Genomic DNA, 26,984 nt, shown 5'->3' with positions numbered 1-26,984 from the left:
AACATTCTAGAACATTTGTGATGTCACAGTATGCTGTCATAATAGTACATTCTAGAACATTTGTGATGTCACAGTATGACGTTCGAACATTCGTTTTTAATAAAAAGAAATTAAAAATTAAAGATAAAGTATACTTTTTTTAATATCCTCAAATAAAGTGATTCATCTGATTAAATTAGTCTTTTTTCATTCAGTATTCAATATTGTCTGATTCAATATTAACATTCAGTATTCAATAGTGTCTGATTCAATATTATATTATATTAACGTTAACATTGGAGCGGGCCGTGGCATTCAGGGGGTAAAAAGGAAAACCCGGAGTGGCACTCAAAGTGTTAACATTCAGTATTCAAGTAGAACAGCTAGCTAGCCGTTGTGGACACTCACCTTAGGCCTCTTGTTTGAGAAATGCAGGCTTCAGTCTGTGTCACTCCTGATTCTTCTTCAGAATGAGATCTATTATGACATCATACTGTGACATCACAAATGTTCTACAATGTTCTATTATGACCATACTGTGACATCACAAATGTTCTAGAATGTTCTGCCATTCATTCCTTATGGACCAAAAGTTTGCGGTTAAAGTCGATTTGTAGCCAAACGGTGGGGTGAAACTTTCCAAAAAGTAATAGCAACTCGAGTTGGACCAAAAAAAGCTCTGGCAGGAGTTGGACAAAATCGGCAGAATAAATAATAAGTAAATAGTATAGATTACAATAGTGTGGGTGGTCACTAACTATAGCTGTAAGTACACCGAATAAACTGAAAAAATTACAAATGGTACAAAACAAAGCAGCACGTATAGCGCTTCGCTGTGAGTACAGAACTAATGTTGCAGCGATGCACAGTTGTTTAACTTGGTTACTTATCAAACATAAATTACTCTGCTCACTCCTTGTATTCACTAGGAATATTCTTGTTACAAAGATCCCCTTAATTTTATATAACAATTTATCTATAAGTCTTGACAGACACAACCATTCCACCAGACATGCTTCTGCACGAGGTTTTACACTTCCAAAAGTGAGGTTGAATGCAATGAAGCGAACTGTCATGTTCCGTGGTCTGCAGGAATGGAACTCTCTTCCCAGACATGTTAAGCAGGAGAATAGTAAATGTTGTTTCAAAATCGTGGTAAAACAACATTTTCAACCAAAGAAATTGACATTCCCTAATAGATAGTGTGTACGTAAATGAAAATTTATGAGTCTGATAAAGAGATGGGTATATACATAGATGAAAAGGCATGTGTCTGATAGGGATATATTATTAAAAGATTGTATAATTGGCTGATATGAACATAGATAATGTATGTAAATAGCGAAATAGTATATTATGCTGTATTGTATTATGAATTAATTATGAGTAGGTATTATTGTATTGTATTATGAATTCATAAGGCGTATATATTGTTGTATTGTATTATGAATTTGATTAGGGTTTTTATTGTTGTTTTAATTGTCTGTATGACATGTGAATGTTGTGAGTGTATACAGTCTGTAACTGTATTTTACGTGTTATGGACCCCAGGAAGAATAGCCCCAGCACTGCTGTGGCTAATGGGGATCCAAATAAACTTAAACACCATGCAGGGAAGTGAAAGACACCCACTTTGGTGGCAGGAACCAGCAAGTGACGCTTCATACTGGGGTCAAATACCTGAGTGGGGGACGTGTGGAGTCTTTTGCCTCTCTGTCAGCGTCCCTAAAGCATGATGCTGTTGCAACGTGGGCTCATCTTAATCCAGTGCTCAAGTCCATCCGGGAGGAACATCCAGAAGTGAAGCACATCCATTTTATTTCAGATGGACCCACCTCCCAGTACCGCAACAAGACAGCGTTCTATCTGGCCTCGACAGGGCCTTTCATGAGAGGGTCTGAATATGTCACCTGGAACTTCTCAGAGGCATCTCATGGCAAGGGTGCCCCTGATGGGGTAGGGGGTGCCCCTGATGGGGTAGGGGGTGCACTGAAGAACCTAGCAGACTGGCTTGTTGCTTATGGAACTAGCATCCCAGACACCAACACACTGCATGAGCAACTGGCAACACACTCATCTGTAAGGCTATACATGGTAACAGAGGAGGAGATCATTTCGGCCCAGGATTTGATTCCTCCATCCCTGAATACAGTGCCCGGGACTATGAAGATTCACCAGGTAAGTCAATGTGACATGAGGTTGAACAAGTTTGATTGATTAATTGATTGATTGAACACAATAGATTGTAGAATGGGTACAATACAGTACGGCTCAATACACACAATTGTTAAGGGAATGCAGACCAGAGAAAGACTTTCGTCTTGTTTACATCAGGGTCCCCCATTTTCAATTCATAATGACATTTATGACATACACAACATACAGATATACATCATGGCATTTATGACATACAGATATACAGTACTGTTACAATTGTGAAATACACGATATGCAAATATACAGTACTGTTAAACAGAGATCCTAACAGAAAATATATACATACGAGGGGGAGGAGACTGTACATTGGGAGGTGGTGGGGGGGTGGGGGGGAGGGGATGGGATGGGAGGGTTCGATTCCCGCTTGGGGACCAGGTTTCCATGATGCCAGGTACTCAGGTGGGGTATCTCCCAGGCCTTCCTGTGTGGAGTTTGCATGTTCTCCCCGTGCTCACAAGGGTTTCCCCCCCGATAAGATAAACCCAATGGAAAAACATGCACAACAGATCGCTAACGCTGTGGCGTCCTTGACAAAGACGGACAGGAGCACTTGGATTGGTCCCCGGGCGCGGCTCACGTTGACGCCTGTCTGCTCCCGGCTGCCCTTGGGGGGGAAGGACGACGGGATGGGTTAATCGCAGAGACGAATTGCATCGGCGATTCTAAAGAGACAATGCATGCGTGTGTGTTCTGGTGTGTGTGCTAAAAACTAACCGCTGTGTGTACCGCTAAAAACATTGAGTGTCGTTGCATGCCGAATAAAGACCTCTGCAACAGGTCCTGCATTATTATTATTATTATAACCCTCAGGGATTGAACGCCCAACAGGTAAAACCCCTGACCCTGATGGACCTTTTGAACATTTGGTAATGGATTTCATTGAATTGTCACCATGTGAAGGAAATAAATACTGCCTAGTGATTGTTGATGTGTACACTAGATGGGTTGAAGTGTTCCCTACACTACAGGACACTCCATTGCTGTAGTCAAGACATTAATCTTTACTGAATTTATACATGAACCAATATTTAGATAAGGAATTCAATTCCATCTATTTATATCTGCTATAATTTCCTTTTTGAGAGGACCATAATTAATTTATATTTTGATCGATTTAGTTCAGAGCCTGAGTATGACCGTATTCATCCAGTACTGACAGCGCAGGTAGGTTGGGCTTGAGTGATACACAAGAATGTCTTCCGCAAATAAGGCCAGTTTTTGTTCCCCTGCTGCCATTCTTATAACCTTTAATCATGTTGTTCTGTCGAATCCATTGTGCCAATGGCTCAATACAAATTTGGAATAAAAGTGGACTTAAAGGGCAGCTTGTCTTTTGTATCTCTCTTAACAGAAAATAATCAGTGAGTTCACCATTGGTTTTCGATCTAGCTGATGGCCTGCCGTATAGGGCTTCTGATGTTACTCGGTTAAACCCCACATTCTCTATAACATTAAATAGGAATGTCCATCTAACAGAATCAAAAACCTTTCCAGCATCTAAACTCATCAATATAGCCTGTATTTTATTTTGATTTAAGTCTAATCATTTGTAAAGATGATCTTCTAAAGTTATCATGAGTCTGACTGACAACAAATCCTATTGGGTCCATATTGATTATTTCTGGTACATTTTTTTTAATGATTTATTAGCTTTCATTCTGGCTATAACCGAGTAAATCTCTTTTGTTATCAGTGAAATTAGTGCTTTATTTAGTTATTTAGTGCAATCTTCTGTAAGGGTTGGTAAGTTTAATGATTTGAGTAGTGTCTCCATTTTCTGGTCATTGTCGACCTGTTTTTTCTTTTTCTTTAATCCACTTTTTCTCCTTATTTTTCAGTTTTTCTCCCATCCCAATTTCGCCTCGCCAATTCTCCCCTCCCCTGTCTCGAACGTTACTAGACTATGCCTCCCACTGGTCGGCTGCAGTGAGGACCAAGCCTTGAATCACGTGTCCCCTCCGGTACACGAGGAGGCAGCTGTCGCATCTTTTCACCTGAACAGCGCAATCTCTCAGTGGCGAGGAGTAACGCGTGGGAGGCTCACGCTGCCCCCGATACTTCCTGATTCTGCTTTACAGGCGCACCAACCGACCTGTAGGAGTCGCTGTCCACAACGTCCGATCCCCACCCACCGGCTTTCCCACCCTCTAACACTGCCAATTGTGTTAGTATGACGACCGGCCAAGCCGGTAGCAACGCCGAGGTGGGCTCGATACGAGCATCTCCTGCGTTAGTGGCAAGCGCCTTGCCCACTGCGCCACTCAGCCGCCACGTCAACCTGGGGTTGTGAAAATAATTTTTCACAATATTCCTTTAAACAATCTTTTATTTAATTAATTTGGTGGTGGTTTAATTTTTATATATTTTCATCTGCCTGTTTTTTAAGTTTATAAGTCAGTCATATTTTGTATTTGCTGCCACCCTTCATAGTACTTTTGTTTAATGTATATCGGTTTCTTTTGGATTTCTTCATTTATTTCTACTTTAATTTTAGGATCTATTGAGTTCTTATGTTCAGACTCAATTCAACCTGAAGGGTGTTGAGTTTTTCTGCTCTTTGTTTTTCTAAGGAAATCTTTTTTATTGTAATTCCCTCTCATTACTGCACAGCACAGGCATCCTAGAGCACAGACACCTCTCCATTATTGTTATATTCTAAATAATCTGATATTTCTTTGAACTGTTCAATCCTACTGTACGTTTATTCAATATGCTAGAATTAAATCTCCAATGTTTATGCTTCCTAATATACATAATTGTTCAGGACAAACATAATGGACAGTGATCGGAAAGATCCATTGTTCCAATGTGACAATTTTTCACCCTGCTGCTATCTGTTCCAAAATAGATTATAGAGTATGTTGAATGTGGAGATGAAAAGAAAGTGGTCTCTAACTGATGGATTCAGGCGTCTCCAAACACCGATCAGTCCTATCTGATATTATTGCTCATAAGTTATCTTTTTACAACAAACTCATACATACATGAACAGATCAATACATATTTAGTGAGTAACAATATCCTGTTTGAGCATCAGTCAGGCTTTAGACAATCTCATTCCACTGAGACTTGTCTGGTGTATCTGACTGACTGCATCAGAAAGGAGATTGATGCAAAGAAATTCTGTGGAATGATCATGTTGGACCTACAAAAGGCCTTTGATACAGTTGACCATAGTGTCCTTTTATTTAAATTGAAGGCGATTGGGTTTAGTGGGTCAGCCTTGAACTCGGTCATCTCATATCTATCAGGCAGGTCTCAGATGGTAGATGTAAACAGGACTTACTCCTCAGCCAAGGCGATCACCTGCGGGGTGCCTCAAGGGAGTGTCCTGGGGCCTCTCTTCTTTCTCATTTACATAAATGATATGAAGAATGCCTGTTCATCAGACCTCTTTCTTTATGCGGATGACTCAGCCATTCTGGTCTCCCATAAGGACTTGGCAGTAGTGGAGAGGACCCTTAGTGAGGAGCTATCAAATGTGCAGACATGGCTGTCAGATAACAAACGATCTCTTCATTTAGGGAAAACAGAGGCCATCCTGTTTGGATCAAAGAAACAGCTTGGTAAAGAAATTGAAATGAAGGTAGGTGAGAAGCAAATAACAAACAAGGATTCTGTAGTATATTTAGGCTGCATACTGGACAAACATCTTACAGGAGAGGCCATGGCTAAAAAAGCCCACACTAAAATCTGCCAGAAAACGAAATTCCTAGCTAGAAAAGGGGAACTACTGGACCAGGCAACACTTAAAATGCTAGCGGGCGCATTAGTACAAAGTCACTTTGATTATGCTCCCACCTGCTGGTTCAGTGGCACTCCACAGGTCCTGAAAAACAAACTTCAGACAGCTCAAAACAAATTAATGAGAGTAGTCCTTAAGCTACCTCCACGCACTCACCTAGGGCCAACTTTCTTTAGGCAACTAAACTGGCTTCCAGTCAATAAAAGGGTCATTCACATTCAATTAGGTCTACACAAGATAGTTCAAAATACAGGTCCGAAATATCTATCCAATTATTACTTTAATCGATTCCGTGACAATCATTCATATTCCACTAGAAGGAGCAGTACTGATTTTATTCTGCCAAAATTCAACTCACTAATGGGCACAAACACTTTTTTATATTCTGCGGCATTGGAGTGGAACAAGCTTCCAGTGGCCCTGAAAAACATCGAAGAGGGGGGAAGCTTTAGACGTGCCACAAAGAAATGGCTAGCCACTAGCCAGTGAAGTGAAAAGAAAAGAAAATTCTAATAATACAAACAAAAACATGCAGCTTCTTGGACCCCTAATTAAAGTGCACCGAGATCTATGAACAACTCTAACCAGAATGTTCTTGTAGATGGGCAACATTCATAGGCTACTATCCGGTTTTAATTAAAGCCAATATCAGCAAACGGGTACATTCATCCAACCCTACTCCTTATGCGAAGTTACGTGTTGTGAGTTCGCTGATGCATCTTGAGGTGATACGACTGCTTGAATCCTTTACCACACTCTACACAAAGGTAGGGCTTCTCCCCTGTGTGGGTCCGCTGATGTCTCTTCAGTCGATTAGCGCTGAGGAAACTCTTGTCACACTCGGTGCAGGAGTACGGACGCACCCCGGTGTGGTAGCGCAGGTGGATGGTAAGATAGCAGGACTGGGTGAACCTCTTCCCACAATGTGAACACTGAAACGGCTTATGTCCCGTATGAAAGCGCTCGTGCTTCAGAAGCTCAGCGTGGGAAAAGAAGCCCTTCCCACAGTCGGAGCAAAGGAACGGCCTCTCGCCCGAGTGGGTCAACTCGTGTCGGGTGAGAGTGGCCTTATATACAAAACTCTTATCACACTGAGAGCAGCTGAAAACATTTTCCCTGGTGTGGCAGTGCTCGTGCTTTTTCATATTCCGCTCCCTCTTGAAGCTCTTCCCGCAGAAGGAGCACATGAAGGGCATGTCCTCCGAGTGGATCTTCATGTGGCTCAGCAGGCCTCCCTTGTAGAGGAAACCCTTGCCACACAGCTTGCACTGGTGCGGCCGTTCCTTCTGGTGGGTGCGTTGGTGAGCCGTGAGTGCGGCCTTGTAGGCGAAGCCCTTTCCGCACGTGCAAACGTGCAGCCTCTCTTCCTTGTGAGTCAGCAGGTGCCTGTTGAGGTAGGTCAGACAGCTGAAGGACAGTTCACAGTGGGAGCATTTGTAAGGACGTTCCGTCTTGTCGGTGTCCTCCCCGTGGGTCTTGAGGTGCCTCACCAGGGCGGACTTCCAGGCAAATGCCCGGCCACACTTGGAACACAAGTATTCGCCGTTCTCCATATGGGTGCTCTTGTGTTCTCTATGACCCGCTAGGGACTTGAAGAACTCCCCGCAGATCAGACACTCGTACTTGCGCCCCTCCTTGTGCGTGTGCTTGTGCCTCTCCAGCGACTGCTTGAAGGAGAAGCAGCGGCCACAATGTGAGCAGACGTAGGGCCGCTCGCCTGTGTGGATGCGCCGGTGGGCTTTCAGCAGCGACTGGAACTTGAAGCTCTTCTCACAGTCGGGACAGCCAAAGCGGCTATCTTGATCCGCGAGAGGCTGAGCGGATGATGCGTTGCACTGGGCTTCACCGGAATGGGCCTTAGTGATGTGCCGCTGGACCTGCGCTTCATCCGTGTGGGAGAAGGAGCACTGAGGACAGGAGAAGGCGTGTGAGGATCCGTCTGCTACAGAACCTTAGGGAAAAATGATAAAAGTAGATTACATTTAGATAATCAAACTATATACAGAGTATGGATGTAATCTGCAATTAAATGTTCAACTTTGATTGAACATCATGCATACAGAAATAGGTCAAGCTAAATAAAAATGTCATAAAGATCATAGGTACACAAATGATCAAAAACATAAAACCCCTAGCAAAACAACTAGAATTCAACTCCCGAAAGATCTGCTTTTAAATCTCTGTCTTGTGGTTTGATTAATGTGTATCTTTTTATATATATATATATAAATGTGTTGGCTAACATTTTTGCGAATCTTGCCCTTCTCGCCTTGGCCAACCTGCATGTGAAAATTAAATGCTTTCTGACAAGTTTTCTGAGTGTGTCTGAATCATAATCTTGTCAAACGTTCAATGTGCGCACTAACCTCTAACGTTACAATATCAGAAATGGCAGAAAGCAATGCACTGGAGATCACCACTCCTTCTCAATTCATTGAAAGAAGCTGAGAGGAACAAGGATAGTTTGTGTTTTGGACTATGCAATGTAGGAACCATATTATGTTTGCTTCTTTATTAAACATCATTGCTGGAGTATTTCTGATTTAAATATTCTAGACATTCCTTCTAGAAGTTTCATATTGTGTCAGAGTGCAGTGCAGTGCATTAGATAATATTATAGGCTACCTATACCCAATGTGTGCTCATTCAAATACAATGGGCAATGAATCCATCCAAGTTAACGTTATTCATTTTGTGCCCAAGCTTAATTATTACTTAGCAAGAAAGTCATCACCTATGGGCAATTCCAAATGTTTATTGGCAATGTTACCAAAGAGGGTAATGTCTCTGATGTTACAACAAAAGAATAGCTTTGAGTGGAATGCCCTCTAGTGGACAGAACAACAAGTACATACTATAACAACCACATGCTGTAGGCACTGGCATACTGTAAGCCTGTAGGTAAATTACACAGTAATAGGCTAAATTTTTAGTTATATTAGACTAGAATTTAATTTAAATTCAAATGGGATTATAGAGGATGATTGACAGCCCTAAGACTCACCATCCCCTTCCGTTGAGGTAACCAGAGGAGAACCATAGGAATGCTCTGCACTGTTTAAGGGAAAGAAAAGGAAAACAGACTTTAAATTGTGAATTAAGCTAACGGTGACACAGGAATAATAATTATGAATCAGGCGGAAGTGTCCACAAGGTGTCTTCACCTGTTGAAAGGCACCGGCTTGATATCCGGTGGCGTCACAGTGCCACCGCGCTGCCTGCTTCTAGGGGCTGCAACCTTCCCGATGCTTTTCTGCAAGTTCATCACCTGGATCTTCATGGCCGGTTTGCGTTTACGCCCACTGGTCCGGACTTGGACCAGGGAAATGACCTCGTCCAGGAGTTTAGGGGCCAGGACCCTAGGTTCAGTGGAAGGGTGTCGATTGATCTGACCCTCGCCTCCCCCCGAATTATGGTCACAGGCGCCATCGCCGCCCACCTCTGGCGGCTGGGAGGCACTTTCGGGACACACGCCGGCGACCTCTTCCGCTTTCTCTTCCGCCGTCGCTACAACCTCTCGCTCTTCCTTTAGGTCCTCTGTGAATTCATCTGAGTCGACCCCGGTGCAACCGTCCGCGTGAGCCTTCAAGTGTTTCGCCAACGCCAACTCCCAGGTGAACGTCCTGTCGCACCGCGTGCACACGAACACGCCGTCCACCATGTGTCGCCGCTTGTGTTCCGCGTGGGCCGACGAGGACTGGAAGGTCTCTCTGCAGATCCCGCAGTCAAACGTCTGTCCGCTCTTGTGCGTGTGCCTGTGCCTGTCCAGGGACTGCCTGAAGGAGAAGCACCGGCCGCACACGCCGCACCGGTGAGGCCGCTCGCCAGTGTGGATGACCCTGTGGGCCGTTAGCGAAGAGGCAAACTTAAAGCTCTTGTCACAGTCCGGGCAGTCGTGAGGTCCGGTGGACGGTTTGTGTGGATTGGACTCTTGGTCCTCCTTAGCCTCACCCGGATGGACGATGAGCGCCACCAAGCTGCTCTCACGCCGCTCTCGGCTCGCTTCCTCTTCCACCTCGTTATCCACCTCCGCTCCTCTCGTCTCCTCTTCCTGAAGAAGCTCTTCTACGGGCTCCTCGGAAAGCATTTTCATCAGGTCTTCAGACACCGCCTCGATGGCTGCTCCTTCACTTCCGTCCATCCCCACCTCGGTGTCTGAGCTCGGCCCTAGTTCAACCTCTGTGTAATCCGTGACCGTGACCACTTCCACTTCCACCTCGTCCACGAATGAGACGGCACCGGTGTCATCACTGAGGCACTGGCCGTCACAGTTGGCCCGTTTGGCGGATCTCGCCGCTCCGCCGTGGGGAACGACCGAAAGGGAAGAAAGGATGCAGTCACCCATAGAAGACGGGGGAACTGCTCAAAGAGAACGAAAAAAAGACAAGAATCAAGATTTCATGATCATTCACTTCCATTTATTTCTGGGATCTAGTCTAAATATCATACTTCTAAAACTGGAATGGAGCACACGTGCTTAGACCCGTTTATGAAGACGAGGGCCCGGTGTTTCTCAGAATAGGATTACACAGAGTGCTCCAGTACTAAAACATAGATACCAGATTCCTCCCTGTGCTTTCACAGGCTGCACGTTAGCCTAGCTTAGCACAATGAATGGAAGCGGACAGTACCGGTTAGCCCTAGGTCTAGCAACACCTCTGCCGGAGTTTAAGCTAGGCTACCGGTATTGTCCGCTTCCATTCATTGTGCTAAGCCATAATGTTGGCATGTTCCTTTAACACTTTGATTGCCCAACCCGAGTTTTCTCGGGTTTACCCCCCGCAGGTTGAATGCCCACTCACGAGAATTCTCGTATTTTCTCGCGATCAGGAATTGGAATAATCCATTTGGATACAATCTGATCTCAGGTAAGGAATCTATGTTACCAGTCTTAGGATAATCATACTAGTTTTCACGGAGATATAAGCTTTTATGTGATTATGTGATATTGACTGTGCGAGCGGTCAGGAAATAGGAGAATCGATTTTCAGCTCGCGGCCAGAGCGTGCGTGCGTACACATGTACTATCGATGATCTAGCGTTTATTTGAAAACGATTCGTGAATGGGCCGATGAATGACAACGTTCTAGAGTATTCCAGTAAAGGGCGATTATCGTGGAATGTCTTCATTTTTCCATGAAAACGAGTGCTTTTCAAAATGCTAGAAAACGGAAATGAAGCGATAAAAAAACAATCTGCTACGACAATGTTGACTGGAAAATGAGTCTTTGATAAGCAACGGGCAGATTAGACACATAGCCATAATTTAAAACATAGATTAGGCGATATTAACGTTAACATTGAAGTGGTGCTGTGCATTCAAGGAGGTAAAAAGGAATTAAGCTTGGGCAGTGAAAGTGTTAAGTGAAAAGTAGGGATGCTCGATATTGGCTTTTTTACAGATACCGATATACCGATATTGTCCAACTCTTAATTTCCGATACCGATATCAACCGATACCGATATATGTAGGGTTTCCCCCCCCCCAAAAAATTGAATAATTTCAGGTAATTAACATTACATATCTCTTGTTGTGGAATTAACACAACATTATGCATACTTTTGACAATAAATAAAATCAGAATTTGTTCTTACTTGCTTGCCTGGGTAAATAAAGGTTATAGAAATGTAAAAAAAAAAAAAAATTGAAAACCGATACCGATATTTTCCGATATCACATTTTAATGCCGATATCGGCCGATAATATCGGTAGGCCGATAATATCGGACATCCCTAGTGAAAAGCAATGCCTGTGATTCACTCACCATGTTGCTCCAAATGCCCAAGATGTTTATGATGCTGGAGTAAGCTCTTCAGATCTGTAGGTTCAGAGACAGAATGGACACAATCCTCCAGACCTGAGGGGGCATTCCCTAGCCAAGAAACGGTCTGTGGAGATTCCAATATAGTACACATTACACAGCATAGCTTTAAATGGAAAGTACTAAACACTTGTCAGGGGTCACCTGATTTTCCTCACCTGCTCAAGGTCAGGAATCGGCAACAGCTGAGCCAGTCTACAAAGGAACTCCCAGAACAGAGTCTGCAAGTCGGCGTCATACTGTGGTCCATATTCGGCGGAGAAGACCTCCTGTGAACAGCAAACAATGATGTGAAAGACAACAGGTTTTAGAAAGTTGCATAGATGTTAATGTTACTATGCACAGGTCTAGTTTAGTTAGGATGTCTATTTGCTCCCTTTTCTGCAGACATAGGAGAACCTTTTAACCCCCGTCTCCGTCTCAACCGGTCCCATGGAACAGCTTCATAGTATACCGTCTTCTGTCTGGCCTGCAGTGCTGAACCCTCCGAGTGACTTCTCCTGCCCCCACGGGGCATACGGCCCTGAGCTATTGTCTTGTATCTCATCCTGTGTCCATACGCTTGCAGTAGTTCTATCTATTACTCTATTTCACAATTGTCTTATATACTATGATTCTACTGTCACCATGTATGCATATACTCACTACATGTATTTATTGCTCCATCTCCGCCCACTACAAACATGGGAACTCTCTGACCCCCTCCTATTGCTAGGTTTTAGTGAGTTTTTTTCCTTACCTTCGCGTGGGGTATGTCTGGGAATGTTGCATTTATTTATTTTGCATTCATTTAAAAAATGTTGGACCTTATGGTGTTCTTGTTTTGTTCTTGACTTATTGTGATGTTTCTTCTTGACTTGTTTAAAGAAGAAGTGTACGGCCCATGGGGACATTAACGTGTTGTCGGGCCTTACAAATAAATTTGATTTGATTTGATTTAGTCAGTTAACCCTTGTGTGGTGTTCGAGTCCTGTTTTCAATGCTTACTAAAATTGAAATGATACAATTAAGTATTTTTTAACCTGAGACTGATTGGCCTTGGCTCAATTTCTGTGAACACATTTTCATTGAGTGCACACTGTGCCCCCCCCCCCCCCCCCCCCCCCCCCCCAACACATTTATATTATATTATTATATTACATATGTGGTGTTCGGGTCCCAAAAGGAACCCAAAAGTGTGGAAATTGTAGGTGAAAACAGGTAGATATATGGTACAAATTAAACAAAAAGGTTCACTGCATACCTTCACTGTCTGCCTCCACCTTGTTTCATTTCTATCTTTCAAGATAAACATGATTCATTCCCTTCATGTCTCGATTGTAACAGACATCGCATTTTAACACACACAAAAAATAGCACTTATATTGATAAAGGCAATGTAGCATTTCAATGGCAAATATTAACCATTCATGCTATCTGGATTGCTTGTAATTGAGATAAAACTTAACACTGGTTATGGATTTTGACTTGTTATTGTTTTGTAAAATCCCAATGTTGTGGGTCCACCAGACCCATTAACAGTGGGTGAGTAACAAAACACCACACACAAGGGTTAAATTGCTAAAAGAAATGGGAAATGTTTTAGGCGATGCCGCCTCACCGTGAAAAAGTGCTCCTTCTCATCGGGGTCTTTGAGAAAAGTCTGGACCAACTCAATAAAATTTGCCCCCACTCCCTCCACGTCTATTTCATTCACCTGCAACGGGATTAACACCAAATATTACTTGGATCATTTTACCATAAGGATGTGACTTAATTGTTCACAAGGTGTTTGTGTGCAAATAATGGTTTTTAATGCATTCATGTAAATGAATCTATTTTGAGCCCAGAGACACTCACCTCTTCTGGAGCGCGGGTCAGTGGTTTGATCCTGTCCAGGTACGAGGAGATCAACTCAGGATCCACCAGTTGCTCATTACGGCACAACTCGAGAATGTACTGAAAGTACACATTGCGTCAAAATAATGTTCACAAATGCAAGGTTCAGCAGTGTTATACAAGGCAGAAGAAACTAACAAAAAACTTCATCAACCAAATAATTTACTTAAAGGGGAACTATTTTACTGTTTCTTTCACTATTTGGGCACTTTTACACAATTCCTGTGAGTCTATGGAACACCTCTGTAATTTTTAATTTTTTTTATTCCTTTTTTTGTATTTCTAATCAAGTCCTCAAAAACAGCATTTTTCTACCTCAAGATCTCAAGCCGTTTTGAGCCTGGCCACCTAAACCACTGCGCAGCGGCGTAGTCGCCTGAACATTAACAAGCAGCGGTGTCTCTCTGACATCACAAATCATCACATTTTCAAATGACTCAGTTCAGTGAGGGTGAATATTGTGAGAGGAGAATTGGAAGAATGCGCCAATATGAGAATTTTGAGACATAGATCATATTAATATAAGTTCACATAGCTAGGAAACAATGCTAAACACTCAAAAAGGCCATTTATAAGATAGTTCCCCTTTAAAAGGAACACGCTAACATTATGGGAAATGTGCTTACCGTCTTCTCCAGTCAGACAAGAATATAGATTTCCTCTCTGTGCGTACAGTAGAAAGCTATCCAACGACAAGATAGCCTAGCTTAGCACAAATGAATGAAAGCGGGTACAGACCATTATCCCTTATCTTAAAACTCCAGGAGAGGTGTTTTTGGCCAACAGCTATCAGCTTCGATTAATTTGTGCAAACTAGGCTAGCTTGCAGCCGTATAGCTTTCTACTGCACGCACAGAGAGGAAATTGGTGTCTGAAATGTCCCATAATGGCCCCTTTAAAAGTTTAAATGTAGAATTTGGGAGCCCTTTCTCAACACAATCCATCCTGTTCCTCAAAGCAATGTAAACGGGGCCACACAGCAGTCTGTACAAGCTCTGAAATAAACGCCTACTGTGCGTGCACCGTGTTGTAGGTTTCAGATCTTGTACAGACTGGAGTGTGTGTGTGGCCCCATTGATTTGTATTGTTTTTTGTGATTAACTAGCCAAAACAACAGGTATCCAGTATGAAAAACAGAATGGCTTGTCCTGAGAAATGACTCAGAAATTATCGATATCTAAAATTGTGAATTTACCCTTTAATGAATCAGCATAAAGATGAGAAAGACAACAAAAATCATGACCTCATTACTCTCTTCGCTATAAATACGTCACACAAATACTGAAAATGTAGCTTCCCACCAACATATAATCACTTGATACTCAATTGGTATTCACTTCTCACCCTGGCTCGTAATCCCAGATTAAGTTGTGTCCTGTACTTGCACATTAGCAATTCTGGGATCGTCTCCATCACCAAGGAAATGAACTCTGCCACTGTCCAATAGTTCATGACATCTTGTTGCTTCATCACCTGCCACATGGACGCGGTCATAAGTTGAAGGGGCGGGACCAACAGGCGCAACGATGGAAGAGGAAGGCTGACACCTGAAATATAAAGCGTTTGTGATGTTAAACAGACAAATGTAAACATCCGTCCATTTCATCCTAATTCGACTATTTTACTAACATGATTCGGTTGCATCAAGAATCATAGGTGCTTGTTGTACAACAGGCGGAAATAAAAGTGATGCATGTAGGTTTTACAGTGTTTCCTTTCCTCTTCATTCAGCAGTGGTGGGCCACCATAGCTGCTAAAATGGCAAATGTACAAAACGTTATAACCCAGCTAAATTTACCACCAGGCACAAACAAGCATGAATGAATGAATGAATGAATGAATGAATGAATGAATGAATGAATGAATGAATGAATGAATGAATGAATGAATGAAAACTTTATTTAACAGATTGCAGAATGAGCACAATACAGTACGGCTCAATACACACAATTGTTAAGGGGATGCAGACCTGAGAAAGACGTTTGTCTTGTTTCCATCAGGGTCCCCCATTTTCATTTCATATAGACATTTATGACATACACAACATACATGACATTTATGGCATAGGGACATATAGGTATTTAGTACGGATACATTTGTGACATAAACGGTATTCAAATATACAGTTGTTACCTCTAGATCCTGACAGAGTATATACATATGATGGGGAGGGGACTGTACATTAGGAGGGGGTGGGTGGGTGGGAGAGAGATATACATTTGGCAGGGAGGGAATATATACATGCGGTGGGGAGGAGACTGTCTATTAGGAGGGGGTGGGGGGTTTTGGGCATTTACGGTGGCCAGTTTCGAATTGCAGCCTCCCGTAGGTGCTCTTTAAGAGCGGTTTTGAATGTGGGTAGGGATTCACATTCCTTTACAGCTTTGGGTAGGGCGTTCCACATTGATGTGGCATAATTGCGAAACGTGTTTAGTCCCTTGTTTGAGCCGAATCTGGGTTTAACATGATTTGTTGAGCTTCCTCTGGTGTAGTGGTTGTGGTATTCACTGACCTTTGGGAAGTATTTTGACATGTACAAAAGTCGTATAGTGTACCTTGTAGACCAGGCCATTGCAAGTTGCTGTACTCTGTCGTCTACTCTAAGCCATCCTAGGTTGTCAAAGTGCGCAGGGGTGAGGTGGGTTCTGGGGGTAAGGTCAAGTAGTAGTCTGACCAGTTTGTTTTGTGATGTTTGTAATCTTGTTTTAAGCGCCTTTGAGGTGCTTTGGTACCATGAGGTGCACGCATAGTCGTAGTACCCTTGAATGAGTGCTCCTGCCAGAGTCTTCAGGGTATTCTTGTTTACCAGAGAGGAGATCCGGTACAAGAATCGAGTTCGTTGGTTGACTTTTTTTATTACATGTCATTGGAATGGATGCCATTTTGTCACAGGAAAATGGCAAATGTACAAAACGTTATAATCCAGCTAAATTGACCACCAGGCACAAACAAGCATAGGCCCAGTGTATCCATTGCCACCACAACCTGCATCAGATTAGATTAGATTAAAATGCATTGTCATTATACAGCACAAGTACAGTACAACAAAAAAGTTTGGCATCTAACCAGAGTGCAAATGTAACAGTAAAGTGCAATAGTAATATACAGGTGATTAAATTGGATATAAAATATATAAATGAGTACTACTGAGTAATAGTGCTAATCAGATGTATGCACAGTATTATACCCTGGCAACCATGCAAGGTGCCAACCTGCTCATCGGGAGCACTTATGGGTTAAGTAAGTGCCTTGCTCAAGGACACTTCGCCACACTGCCCGGGAAAAGTGGGAACCTCCGGATTACCAGACGACTGCTCTACCTCCTGAGCCACTGTCGCCCCTAGTATTATGTACAGAGATACATTACAGGTATAAAGACATACTGGCCAGCGATATAACTAGTAAGAGTAGGTAAGGGATACAGTATGTACAGATATAGACATAGTATCTACATATATGTAAAAAGGATTACATGCAGTCAGATATGACAGATACTATATACAGCATTATTGTATAGAGCAATAGAGCTATGGCTGCATTAGAACCAAAACTAGCACCCAACAGTGATGGACGTGGAACAAACAAACCAAGATGATCTCCTGTCACTAGTCACTACTACAAAACAACTTCAGAATAAACACTGGCTTTTAGAAACAGTGAAAAGCATTGATGGCACTGCATGAAGATCTAAAGGTGCGTGTCCAATAGCACAGAGCATTATACCTATATGTCCCTATGCCATAAATGTCATGTATGTTGTGATTGTGTATGTCATAAATGTCTATATGAATTGAAAATGGGGGACCCTGATGGAAACAAGACAAACGTCTTTCTCAGGTCTGCATCCCCTTAACAAGTGTGTGTATTGAGCCGTACTGTATTGTACCATTCTGCAATCTGTTAAATAAAGTTTTCATTCATTCATTCATTAACAAGTGTATGTATTGAGCCGTACTGTATTGTACGTACCCATTCTGCAATCTGTTAAATAAAGTTGTCATTCATTCATTCATTCCCCAACACCTTGCTGTGTTAGTTCATGCATGCTCCGACCAAATCCAGGACTCAATTACAGTAATATCTCATTTGTATTATTGCACCAACAGGCCAGGCAGAGCTATAACCTCGTTGGCAGACCAGCTAACAACTAACCCATTTAACAAAGTTAACGTTCTTCAGCAATATTCTAACATTTGTAAACTATTGTGATTTGTGGACGTTAATTAGCCTACCTGTAAATACTCCCTCGAAAAGTTCAGAATCCATCTTCTCACATGCGAAGTTAGGCTATCGATAGATATCGATTAGCTAACCAGCGTTAACTATGGGGGTTAGCTGGCTAGCATTAGCTCACGTTATTTTGGCTAATGCGCCTGACCGGTCGGTAACGTGAACGACAAGCAATATTGTAACGTTACCGTACTACAGAAGCAGCATAGCTGCCATGTGATAACTAAACCCGAAATACAACGATTTAACTGTTACATTATCTAACTAGCAATGTCTATAATAATAATAACACGCTGGCTATGTATTTAGCTTAGCTTCTCGGTAGCTAGCTTCAGTTTCAAAACAGAGCGATACCAGTACACACACGTCACTTCCGGTTTACACGTGTTTGTAAGTTATTGTATTATTTAATATATAAATAATAAAATATATAATAATAATATAATAATTATTATTATTATTATTATTATTATTATTCTGTAAACTGCTGAGACGGACAAGAACGCGATCTCTAAAATTGCACTACTGAAACAAGGAAAAAAATTGAGGGGATCAAACGTCTTTATGAATGAGCATCTTACAAAGCGCAACGGCGACATCGCCAAACAGGCACGATACATGAGGAAGCAGAAATTAATTCAATCTACATGGACCTCTAGCTGCAAAGTATTCATCAAGCTGAATGGACCACCGGAGGAGGCCAAAGTGCTACTCATCAGAAACATGGAGGAGCTGGACAAATACCAATAAACATCATGACGGGACTGTAAGGTAATAGAGACACACTGGACACAATTACACAACTTACAACCATGACGCATAGGCCTACGGAAATAACCAATTCACCTACATCTGGAGATGATGTGGATTTGACACAGTGGATTCTTGAACACGAAAAAATGAAACTCAAAACATTTGAATACACTGAGCACAATCTACAGGATATAGAAAATGATATTGACCCAGACAATAATCTATTCTTCAACATCAACGACAACTGCTGCTACTATACTGAAGATCAGTACAACAGGACAATTAAGACAGTTAACAAACTATCAATAATTCACTTTAATTCAAGAAGTCTGTACGCAAACTTTAACAGCATTAAGGAATACTTAAACCAGTTTACACAACCATTTAACATAATTGCCATTTCAGAAACTTGGATGAACGAGGAAAAGGGAATGGATTTTGAAATGGTCGGATATGAACTCAACTATATGAACAGAAAAAATAAGAGTGGAGGAGGAGTGGCTGTGTATGTGGATAATAACTTGAATTATAAGATTGTAGAAAAAATGACAAATGTGATTGATAATTTATTAGAATGTATAACAATAGAAATATGTGTAGAAAAAAAGAAAAATATAATTGTGAGCTGTATATATAGAGCACCAGGTTCGAATATTGAAGTTTTCAAGGACTGGATGGAAGAAATGTATATATAAACAATAATCAAAAGGCTATTTTCATCTGTGGGGATTTTAACATTGATCTTTTAAATCCAAACAAACATAAAATGACTGAGGAATTCATCAACACATTGTATAGTTTGAGCCTTTATCCAAAAATCACAAGACCCAGCCGAATCACATCCCATTGTGCCACTCTGATAGACAATATATTTACGAACATTATAGAAAACAATACAGTGAGTGGATTACTAATAAATCAGCGACCATTTACCAGTTTTTACAGTTTATGACAACAACTACACAGAAAACAAGCAGGACAATAAACTACAATTTAAACGAGTAAGGACTGAAGAATCAATGAACGCTTTCAAAAATGATTTGCTACTACAAAATTGGGAGATAGTATATAAAGAGGATGACACTGATAAAGCATATGAAACATTCTTATCTATATTTAACTTACTATATCACAAACATTGTCCAATAAAAGAATATAGCAGTAAACATAAACACTCAGACAGCCCATGGATCACAAGGGGATTACAGAATGCATGTAAAAAGAAAAATACACTATATAGAGAATTTATAAAACATAGAACTAAAGAGGCAGAAAATAAATATAAGAAATATAAAAACAAGTTGACTAATATTATGAGAAGATGTAAGAAGGATCATTATAGTAGAATATTAGATATCAACAAATATAATATTAAAGGTGTTTGGAAGATATTAAATGGTATTATCAGGAATGGATCAAGACAAATAAACTATCCTCAGTATTTTATGGAAAAGGATCAAACTATTAGCAATATGGATGATGTGGTTAACAACTTTAATAATTTTTTTGTAAATATTGGACCAGAATTAGCGGGAAAAATCCCAGATCCAGTGACTCCTGAAGACATAAAAGACAATTACATTGAAAGAAATCCTAGTTCAATGTTTCTGGAAGCGGTAGATGAAAATGAAATTATAGAAACTACTAATAAATGTAAAAACAAGACATCTACAGACAGTAATGAAATAGATATGAAAATAGTAAAAAATGTCATTATTGGGATTTCAAAACCACTCACGCACATCTGCAATTTATCATTCAAAACTGGTCGATTTCCGAATAAAATGAAAATAGCAAAAGTCATACCTCTGTTCAAGACTGGAGATAAACACCACTTCACAAATTATAGGCCTGTTTCTCTACTTCCTCAGTTTTCAAAAATATTAGAAAAACTCTTCAACAACAGATTGTTATGGTTTGACACCGACCCCAAACGCTAACGACACAAGAGAGTAGGATTCAGAGTTGCCAAATACGAGGGCTTGTTTATTTGATAATAAGAATAAGTGAAACAAGGAAAGCAGGTCAACAAGAACAGGTACAATGAACAAGGGGCAAAGTTCTGCTGCTCTGCAGCTTCTCCCGGAAGGGTAGTCTTGGGAAGCAGGAGCAGACCTCTGTACCGCTCTGCAGACTCTCACGGCGGACCTCTCAGATGTTGTGCAAGACCGAGAGAGGGAGAGAGGGAACGGGTCAGTGACAGAGCAGACTTGAAACGAGCTGGAGGACAGGGTGTTATATTCTTCGTGTTAAACAACACAGTGATGTGCAATATTCCAAAAACAGCCCAAGTGAATCATCTTCATGTAAACACACAGTGAGCAAAAATCCAAACACCGTCCAAATGTGAAATACTATCTTCGTGTAAACACACAGTGAGCAAAAATCCAAACACAGTCCAAATGTGAAACAATATCTTCGTGTAAATACACAGTGAGCAAAAATCCAAACACAGTCCAAATGTGAAATAATATCTTCGTGTAAATACACAGTGGGAGGTGGAAGATCCCAAAATATTATTCCATAAAGGAACGGGCAAAAACGATAATGGCTGGGTGAGTGACTGTCTGACAAAAAGGTGGTAGACTTCAGTGTAAAGGTTACACACGAAAATCGGAAATAGGTCAAGACAGTCAATCTAGAAAAACTCACCCAGACGAGCTGCGTAAAGGAACAGGAACAAACAGTGGAGGCGAGCGCGCGCCACGGAGCAGGTATCCAAGCGAAGGCTTCTAGGAATTCCTGGAGATTAGCACAGTGAAACAGAAGCAACGGGGAAAAACATCCAGCGACAAATCAAGACGAACCAACAACTTAGGGTGGGGAAAACGGGGTATAAATAATGAGGGATCGATTGATTGAAAGGCAGTGACAGCTGGGGAATGTGATTGAAAAGCGTGGGGAAGTGAGGGAACCAATCAGCGACGTCTCAGATGACGTCAGCGGGGAGAAACGTGTGAACGAGGGAATTGAAATACTTGACAGAAAAAATGAATGAAAACAAAGCGAGGGTGGTTAAAGGAACAGAACGAGTGAGAAGGCAAGGACAGAAACCTCACAGTACCCCCCCCTCAACGGGAGCCACCTGGCGACCAGGCCGACCCGACCCGTCAGGATGGGCTCGATGGAAGTCAGTGATCATCCACCAACACGGGAGGCGCCGGATCAGGAGCTGGAGGCAAAAGGGGACTGAGGGAGACGGGCTTAACCCGGGAGACATGGAACACGGGGCGGATGTGCATGGATGCAGGAAGCTTCAGGCGCAGGGCCGCCGGACTGAGTACCTTCAGGACCTCGAAAGGTCCGACGAAACGGGGTTTGAGCCTCCTGGCCGAGGACCGTAGCGGGAGGTCCCTTGCGGAGAGCCACACCCTCTGCCCAGGGCGGTAAGTCGGCGCAGGAACCCGGCGCCGGTCGGCACCACGACAGGCGCGCTCAGACGTCTGGAGCAGCGGACCAATCATCACAGTACTTCAAGAAGCCCGTGGTGGGGAAAGAGCCAAACCTTACAGCACCCGGCGACCCACACGGCCCCGGCCTGCCCGGACGGGACCCAAGGAAGCCGGCGATCAGGGGCACTGGAGAGGGGGACAAAGACAGAGGCCCGGAGAGGGGGACCGGAGACGTGGACAGAGGACCGGCGAGGGAGGCCGGAGACGGGGACTGGGACCCGACAGCGGAGGCCGGGCACAGGGACAGAGAACCGGCGAGGGAGGCCGGAGACGAGGACTGGGACCCGGTGAGGGGGCTGGACGGCACCCGAAGACACCGGGCACGACAGGAGGGGCTCCACCCCTTGATGGCACCGGAGGACCAGGCGATGTGGGGCTCGTGCAGCGCGAGCCAGGGCCTGCCCAGGACCACAGGGACAAGAGGAGAGCTGGTGACGAAAAACTGGAGCCTCTCAACGTGGTCACCAGCAACGGTGAGAAGGACTGGACAGGTGCGTTGAGTGACGTCAGCCAGGCGGCGATGATCCATTGCGAAGACCTCCAAGGGCCTCTCGAGGTCCTCAAGCGGAATGCCGGCCCGGGTGGCAAACCCAACGTCCATGAAACTCCCCTCAGCACCAGAGTCCATGAGTGCACCCACCGTCGCCCGCTGGTCCGCCCAGGCTAGGGTGACGTCCGCCAGACGGTTGGGTGGTGCACGGGTGGGTATGGACGAGAGGTCCGGAGGCGACTCACCAGCGGGCCTCCGGGGCGGGGGACAGGAAAGACGGCTCACCAGGATCTCCCGGGGTCTTGGCGAGCCTGGTCCTCTTGGCCGGGCACGGCAATTGGAGACACGGTGTCCATCCCGGCCACAGTAGAGGCAACGGCCGGAGAAGAGCCTGGACTCCCGCTCGGCCGGGCTAAGGCGGTTGCGTCCCAGCTGCATGGGTTCCTCCTTGGTCACGGCTCGGGAGGGAACAAACCCATCAGTCACGGAGGGGGCAGGACGGACAGCACTGTAGAGGCGGCCGCTGGGAAAGGGAGCCCCTGAGCGGCGGTCGACGGCACAGTCGTAAGGCCGGCGAGGCGGAAAGACCTGAGCCCTGGACTCCCTGAACACCCCCTCGGGGTCGTAGTACTCGGGGGGTACGTCTGGGGTAAAGAAAACCTCCTCGAGGTCGTGGTCCTCGGGGGGTACGTCTGGGGTACCGAAATCCTCCTCGAGGTCGTGGTCCTCGGGGGGTGCGTCTGGGGGTCCCCGTCGGGTTCTCTCACGTCTTCTCTCCTGGAGGCGTCCGTCGACGCGGATGGCGAGGCTGAACAGGTCCTCGAGGGAACCAGGTTCCTCCTGGGTCGCGAGCTGGTCCCTGACTGCGTCACAGAGCCCCCTCATGAAGGTTAGGCGAAGAGCAGGTTCGTTCCATCCACTCTCCACCGCCGCCAGTCGAAACTCGATGACATAGTCCGTCACCCTGCCGCTCCCCTGTCGGAAGGTCCCCAACCGGGCTCCAGGGTCCAGACCTCGGGCTGGATGGTGGAACACTCTGCGGAGCTCCGCCACGAAGTCTGGGTAGGAGAACAAAAAATCTGCCTCCATTGCCCAGGAGGAAGTGACCCACTGGGCAGCATGGCCTGAAAGTAGGTTGGTTATATAAGCCACTTGGGACCCACGAGCAGAAAAACGGCTTGGTTGATGACGGAAAACCAACTCACATTGCATGATGAATGTGGCACACTCCTCGGGATTACCGTCGAACAGCCGTGGGACGGAGAGAAGGGGTTCCCGAGATGCGAGATCTGCTGGGGCTGCGGGGAATGTTCCTGAAGGGTGTGAGAGGTGAAAGGCATTAACGGTGTCGCCCAGCGAGTGAAGCTGAGCGAGAATGTCGGACTGTTGTCCCGCCAAAGCGGCCATTGAACCTTGAACAAGCAGGACCTGCTCTCGGAGTCCCTGTACAGCAGCTGCAGCCGCATCCAGCTGTAGGGCGTGTTCCTTGGCTGACTCTAACTGGACTGCCGCTGCTGTGCTGACTCTCTTGCGGGCGCAGACTGCGCAGGCCAGTACGAACCCCTTGACGTCGTTCCTCATGGTGGGCCACCAGAATCGACGAGCCAGGAGGGAGAACGTGCGATGAACGCCCGGGTGGCAGGCGAACCGGCTGGTATGGCCCCACTGGAGGACCCGGGACCGGACTGAGTTGGGGACAAAGAGACGGTTAACAGGTACATTGCCTGGAGCGCGATGGAAGCGTAGGGCACGCCTTACCACCCCCTCGATGCCCAAGGTGACTACTCTCTCTGTGTCGGCTGGGGTCGTCATTGGTTGGTTCGTAATGTTATGGTTTGACACCGACCCCAAACGCTAACGACACAAGAGAGTAGGATTCAGAGTTGCCAAATACGAGGGCTTGTTTATTTGATAATAAGAATAAGTGAAACAAGGAAAGCAGGTCAACAAGAACAGGTACAATGAACAAGGGGCAAAGTTCTGCTGCTCTGCAGCTTCTCCCGGAAGGGTAGTCTTGGGAAGCAGGAGCAGACCTCTGTACCGCTCTGCAGACTCTCACGGCGGACCTCTCAGATGTTGTGCAAGACCGAGAGAGGGAGAGAGGGAACGGGTCAGTGACAGAGCAGACTTGAAACGAGCTGGAGGACAGGGTGTTATATTCTTCGTGTTAAACAACACAGTGATGTGCAATATTCCAAAAACAGCCCAAGTGAATCATCTTCATGTAAACACACAGTGAGCAAAAATCCAAACACCGTCCAAATGTGAAATACTATCTTCGTGTAAACACACAGTGAGCAAAAATCCAAACACAGTCCAAATGTGAAACAATATCTTCGTGTAAATACACAGTGAGCAAAAATCCAAACACAGTCCAAATGTGAAATAATATCTTCGTGTAAATACACAGTGGGAGGTGGAAGATCCCAAAATATTATTCCATAAAGGAACGGGCAAAAACGATAATGGCTGGGTGAGTGACTGTCTGACAAAAAGGTGGTAGACTTCAGTGTAAAGGTTACACACGAAAATCGGAAATAGGTCAAGACAGTCAATCTAGAAAAACTCACCCAGACGAGCTGCGTAAAGGAACAGGAACAAACAGTGGAGGCGAGCGCGCGCCACGGAGCAGGTATCCAAGCGAAGGCTTCTAGGAATTCCTGGAGATTAGCACAGTGAAACAGAAGCAACGGGGAAAAACATCCAGCGACAAATCAAGACGAACCAACAACTTAGGGTGGGGAAAACGGGGTATAAATAATGAGGGATCGATTGATTGAAAGGCAGTGACAGCTGGGGAATGTGATTGAAAAGCGTGGGGAAGTGAGGGAACCAATCAGCGACGTCTCAGATGACGTCAGCGGGGAGAAACGTGTGAACGAGGGAATTGAAATACTTGACAGAAAAAATGAATGAAAACAAAGCGAGGGTGGTTAAAGGAACAGAACGAGTGAGAAGGCAAGGACAGAAACCTCACACAGATTAGATAAATTCATTGATAAACATAATTTACTCACCGATAGCCAGTATGGATTCAGAACACACCGGTCAACATCACTAGCATTAATAGAACTCATTGAAAAAATCACAAATTCCATAGATCAAAAAAAACATGTAGCTGGAGTATTCATTGACCTAAAAAAAAAGCATTTGATACTATTAATCATGATATATTAATCAGGAAATTGGAGAGATATGGGATCAGGGGGGTAGTATTGGACTGGGTAAGAAGCTATCTAAATAAAAGACAACAATTTGTGACAATGAGAGATTATAAATCTGAATGTTTGGACATTGCTTGTGGTGTCCCCCAGGGGTCAGTGTTGGGTCCAAAACTGTTCATCTTGTACATTAACGAGATATGTAAAGTATCCAATATATTTAAATGTATTTTATTTGCGGATGACACTAATCTTTTTTTTTCTGGTGAGAATGTCCAGCAGCTTTTAGAGGTCATCACATCTGAAATGAAGAAATTGAAGGAATGGTTTGATAGAAACAAATTATCATTGAACTTGAGCAAAACTAAAATTATGTTGTTTGGAAACTGTAGATTGGATACTCAGGTACAAGTTAAAATAAATGATGTGATTATTGAAAGAGTTTATGAAAATAAATTCCTAGGTGTAATAATAGACCATAAAATCTGTTGGAAACCTCACATAAAACATGTCCAATCTAAACTCTCACGAAGCATTTCAGTCATGAGTAAAGTAAAGCACATCCTGGATAGAAAATCACTCTACATTCTCTACTGTTCACTAGTTTTACCATATTTAAATTACTGTGCTGAAGTCTGGGGAAACAATTATAAGTCTACACTACAACCACTTTTTATACTCCAAAAAAGGGCCATAAGGATAGTTCACATTGCAGGTTATCGTGATCACACTAACATATTGTTTCTGGAGTCAAAGACATTGAAGTTAAATGATCTTGTGGAATTTAAAACGGCACAATTAATGTATAAAGCAAAAAGTCATGCACTTCCAAGAAACATTCAAGAATTGTTCTTTGATAGGGAGGGGGGTTATAATCTGAGGGGAGAACACAATTTAAAGGTGCTAAACGTATGCACTACCATGAGAAAACACTGCATCTCAATATGTGGAGTGAAACTGTGGAACAGTCTAAATGTGGTGCTAAAGCAATGTCCAAACATGAGACAATTCAAACTGATGTATAAGGAAATTATGTTCACAAGGTACAGGGATGAAGAAGGGACTTGATATTCACGGGTGTTTACATTTTTATTTTGTTTTCTATTTTATTTTATTTTATACATATATAGTTTTTGTTTTTTGTTTTGCATATATATATATATATATTTTTTTTTTCTTTTCTTTTCTTTTCTTTTTTATGTTTAAAATAGTACACTCATTTGAGTAGTGGAAAAGGGGTAGGATTAAATAAGTGTA

At 43.5% G+C, this 26,984-nt stretch overlaps 1 protein-coding gene across 1 annotated transcript; it reads right to left on the bottom strand.

Moving 5' to 3' along the window:
- Positions 1-5,859: 5,859 nt before the first annotated feature.
- On the bottom strand, positions 5,860-17,981 carry LOC311241936 (uncharacterized protein). The gene is made up of 9 exons (XM_084330889.1): positions 17,874-17,981; positions 14,986-15,188; positions 13,603-13,701; positions 13,364-13,459; positions 11,922-12,032; positions 11,707-11,830; positions 9,106-10,300; positions 8,946-8,995; positions 5,860-7,892 (listed from the first exon to the last, which is right to left on the bottom strand). Exons 1-9 carry the CDS (start codon positions 17,905-17,907, stop codon positions 6,634-6,636), a joined length of 3,171 nt encoding a protein of 1,056 aa, XP_084187015.1. The 5' UTR covers positions 17,908-17,981; the 3' UTR covers positions 5,860-6,633.
- Between the last annotated feature and the right edge of the window lie 9,003 nt (positions 17,982-26,984).

This window comes from Notolepis coatsorum, assembly GCF_963971535.1.
Source record: "Notolepis coatsorum genome assembly, chromosome: 15".
In the NCBI taxonomy this organism is placed as follows: Eukaryota; Metazoa; Chordata; class Actinopteri; order Aulopiformes; family Paralepididae; genus Notolepis; species Notolepis coatsorum.
This window is presented reverse-complemented; position numbering and strand designations above follow the sequence as displayed.

Excerpts from the sequence above, each read along its gene's own strand:
- LOC311241936 (XM_084330889.1), bottom strand. The coding sequence starts at position 17,907 with ATGGATTCTGAACTTTTCGAGGGAGTATTTACAG. Across the intron at positions 13,702-14,985 it reads ATCTGGGATTACGAGCCAGG|TACATTCTCGAGTTGTGCCG; the intron begins GTGAGAAGTGAA and ends GTGTACTTTCAG. Across the intron at positions 13,460-13,602 it reads TGACCCGCGCTCCAGAAGAG|GTGAATGAAATAGACGTGGA; the intron begins GTGAGTGTCTCT and ends ATCCCGTTGCAG.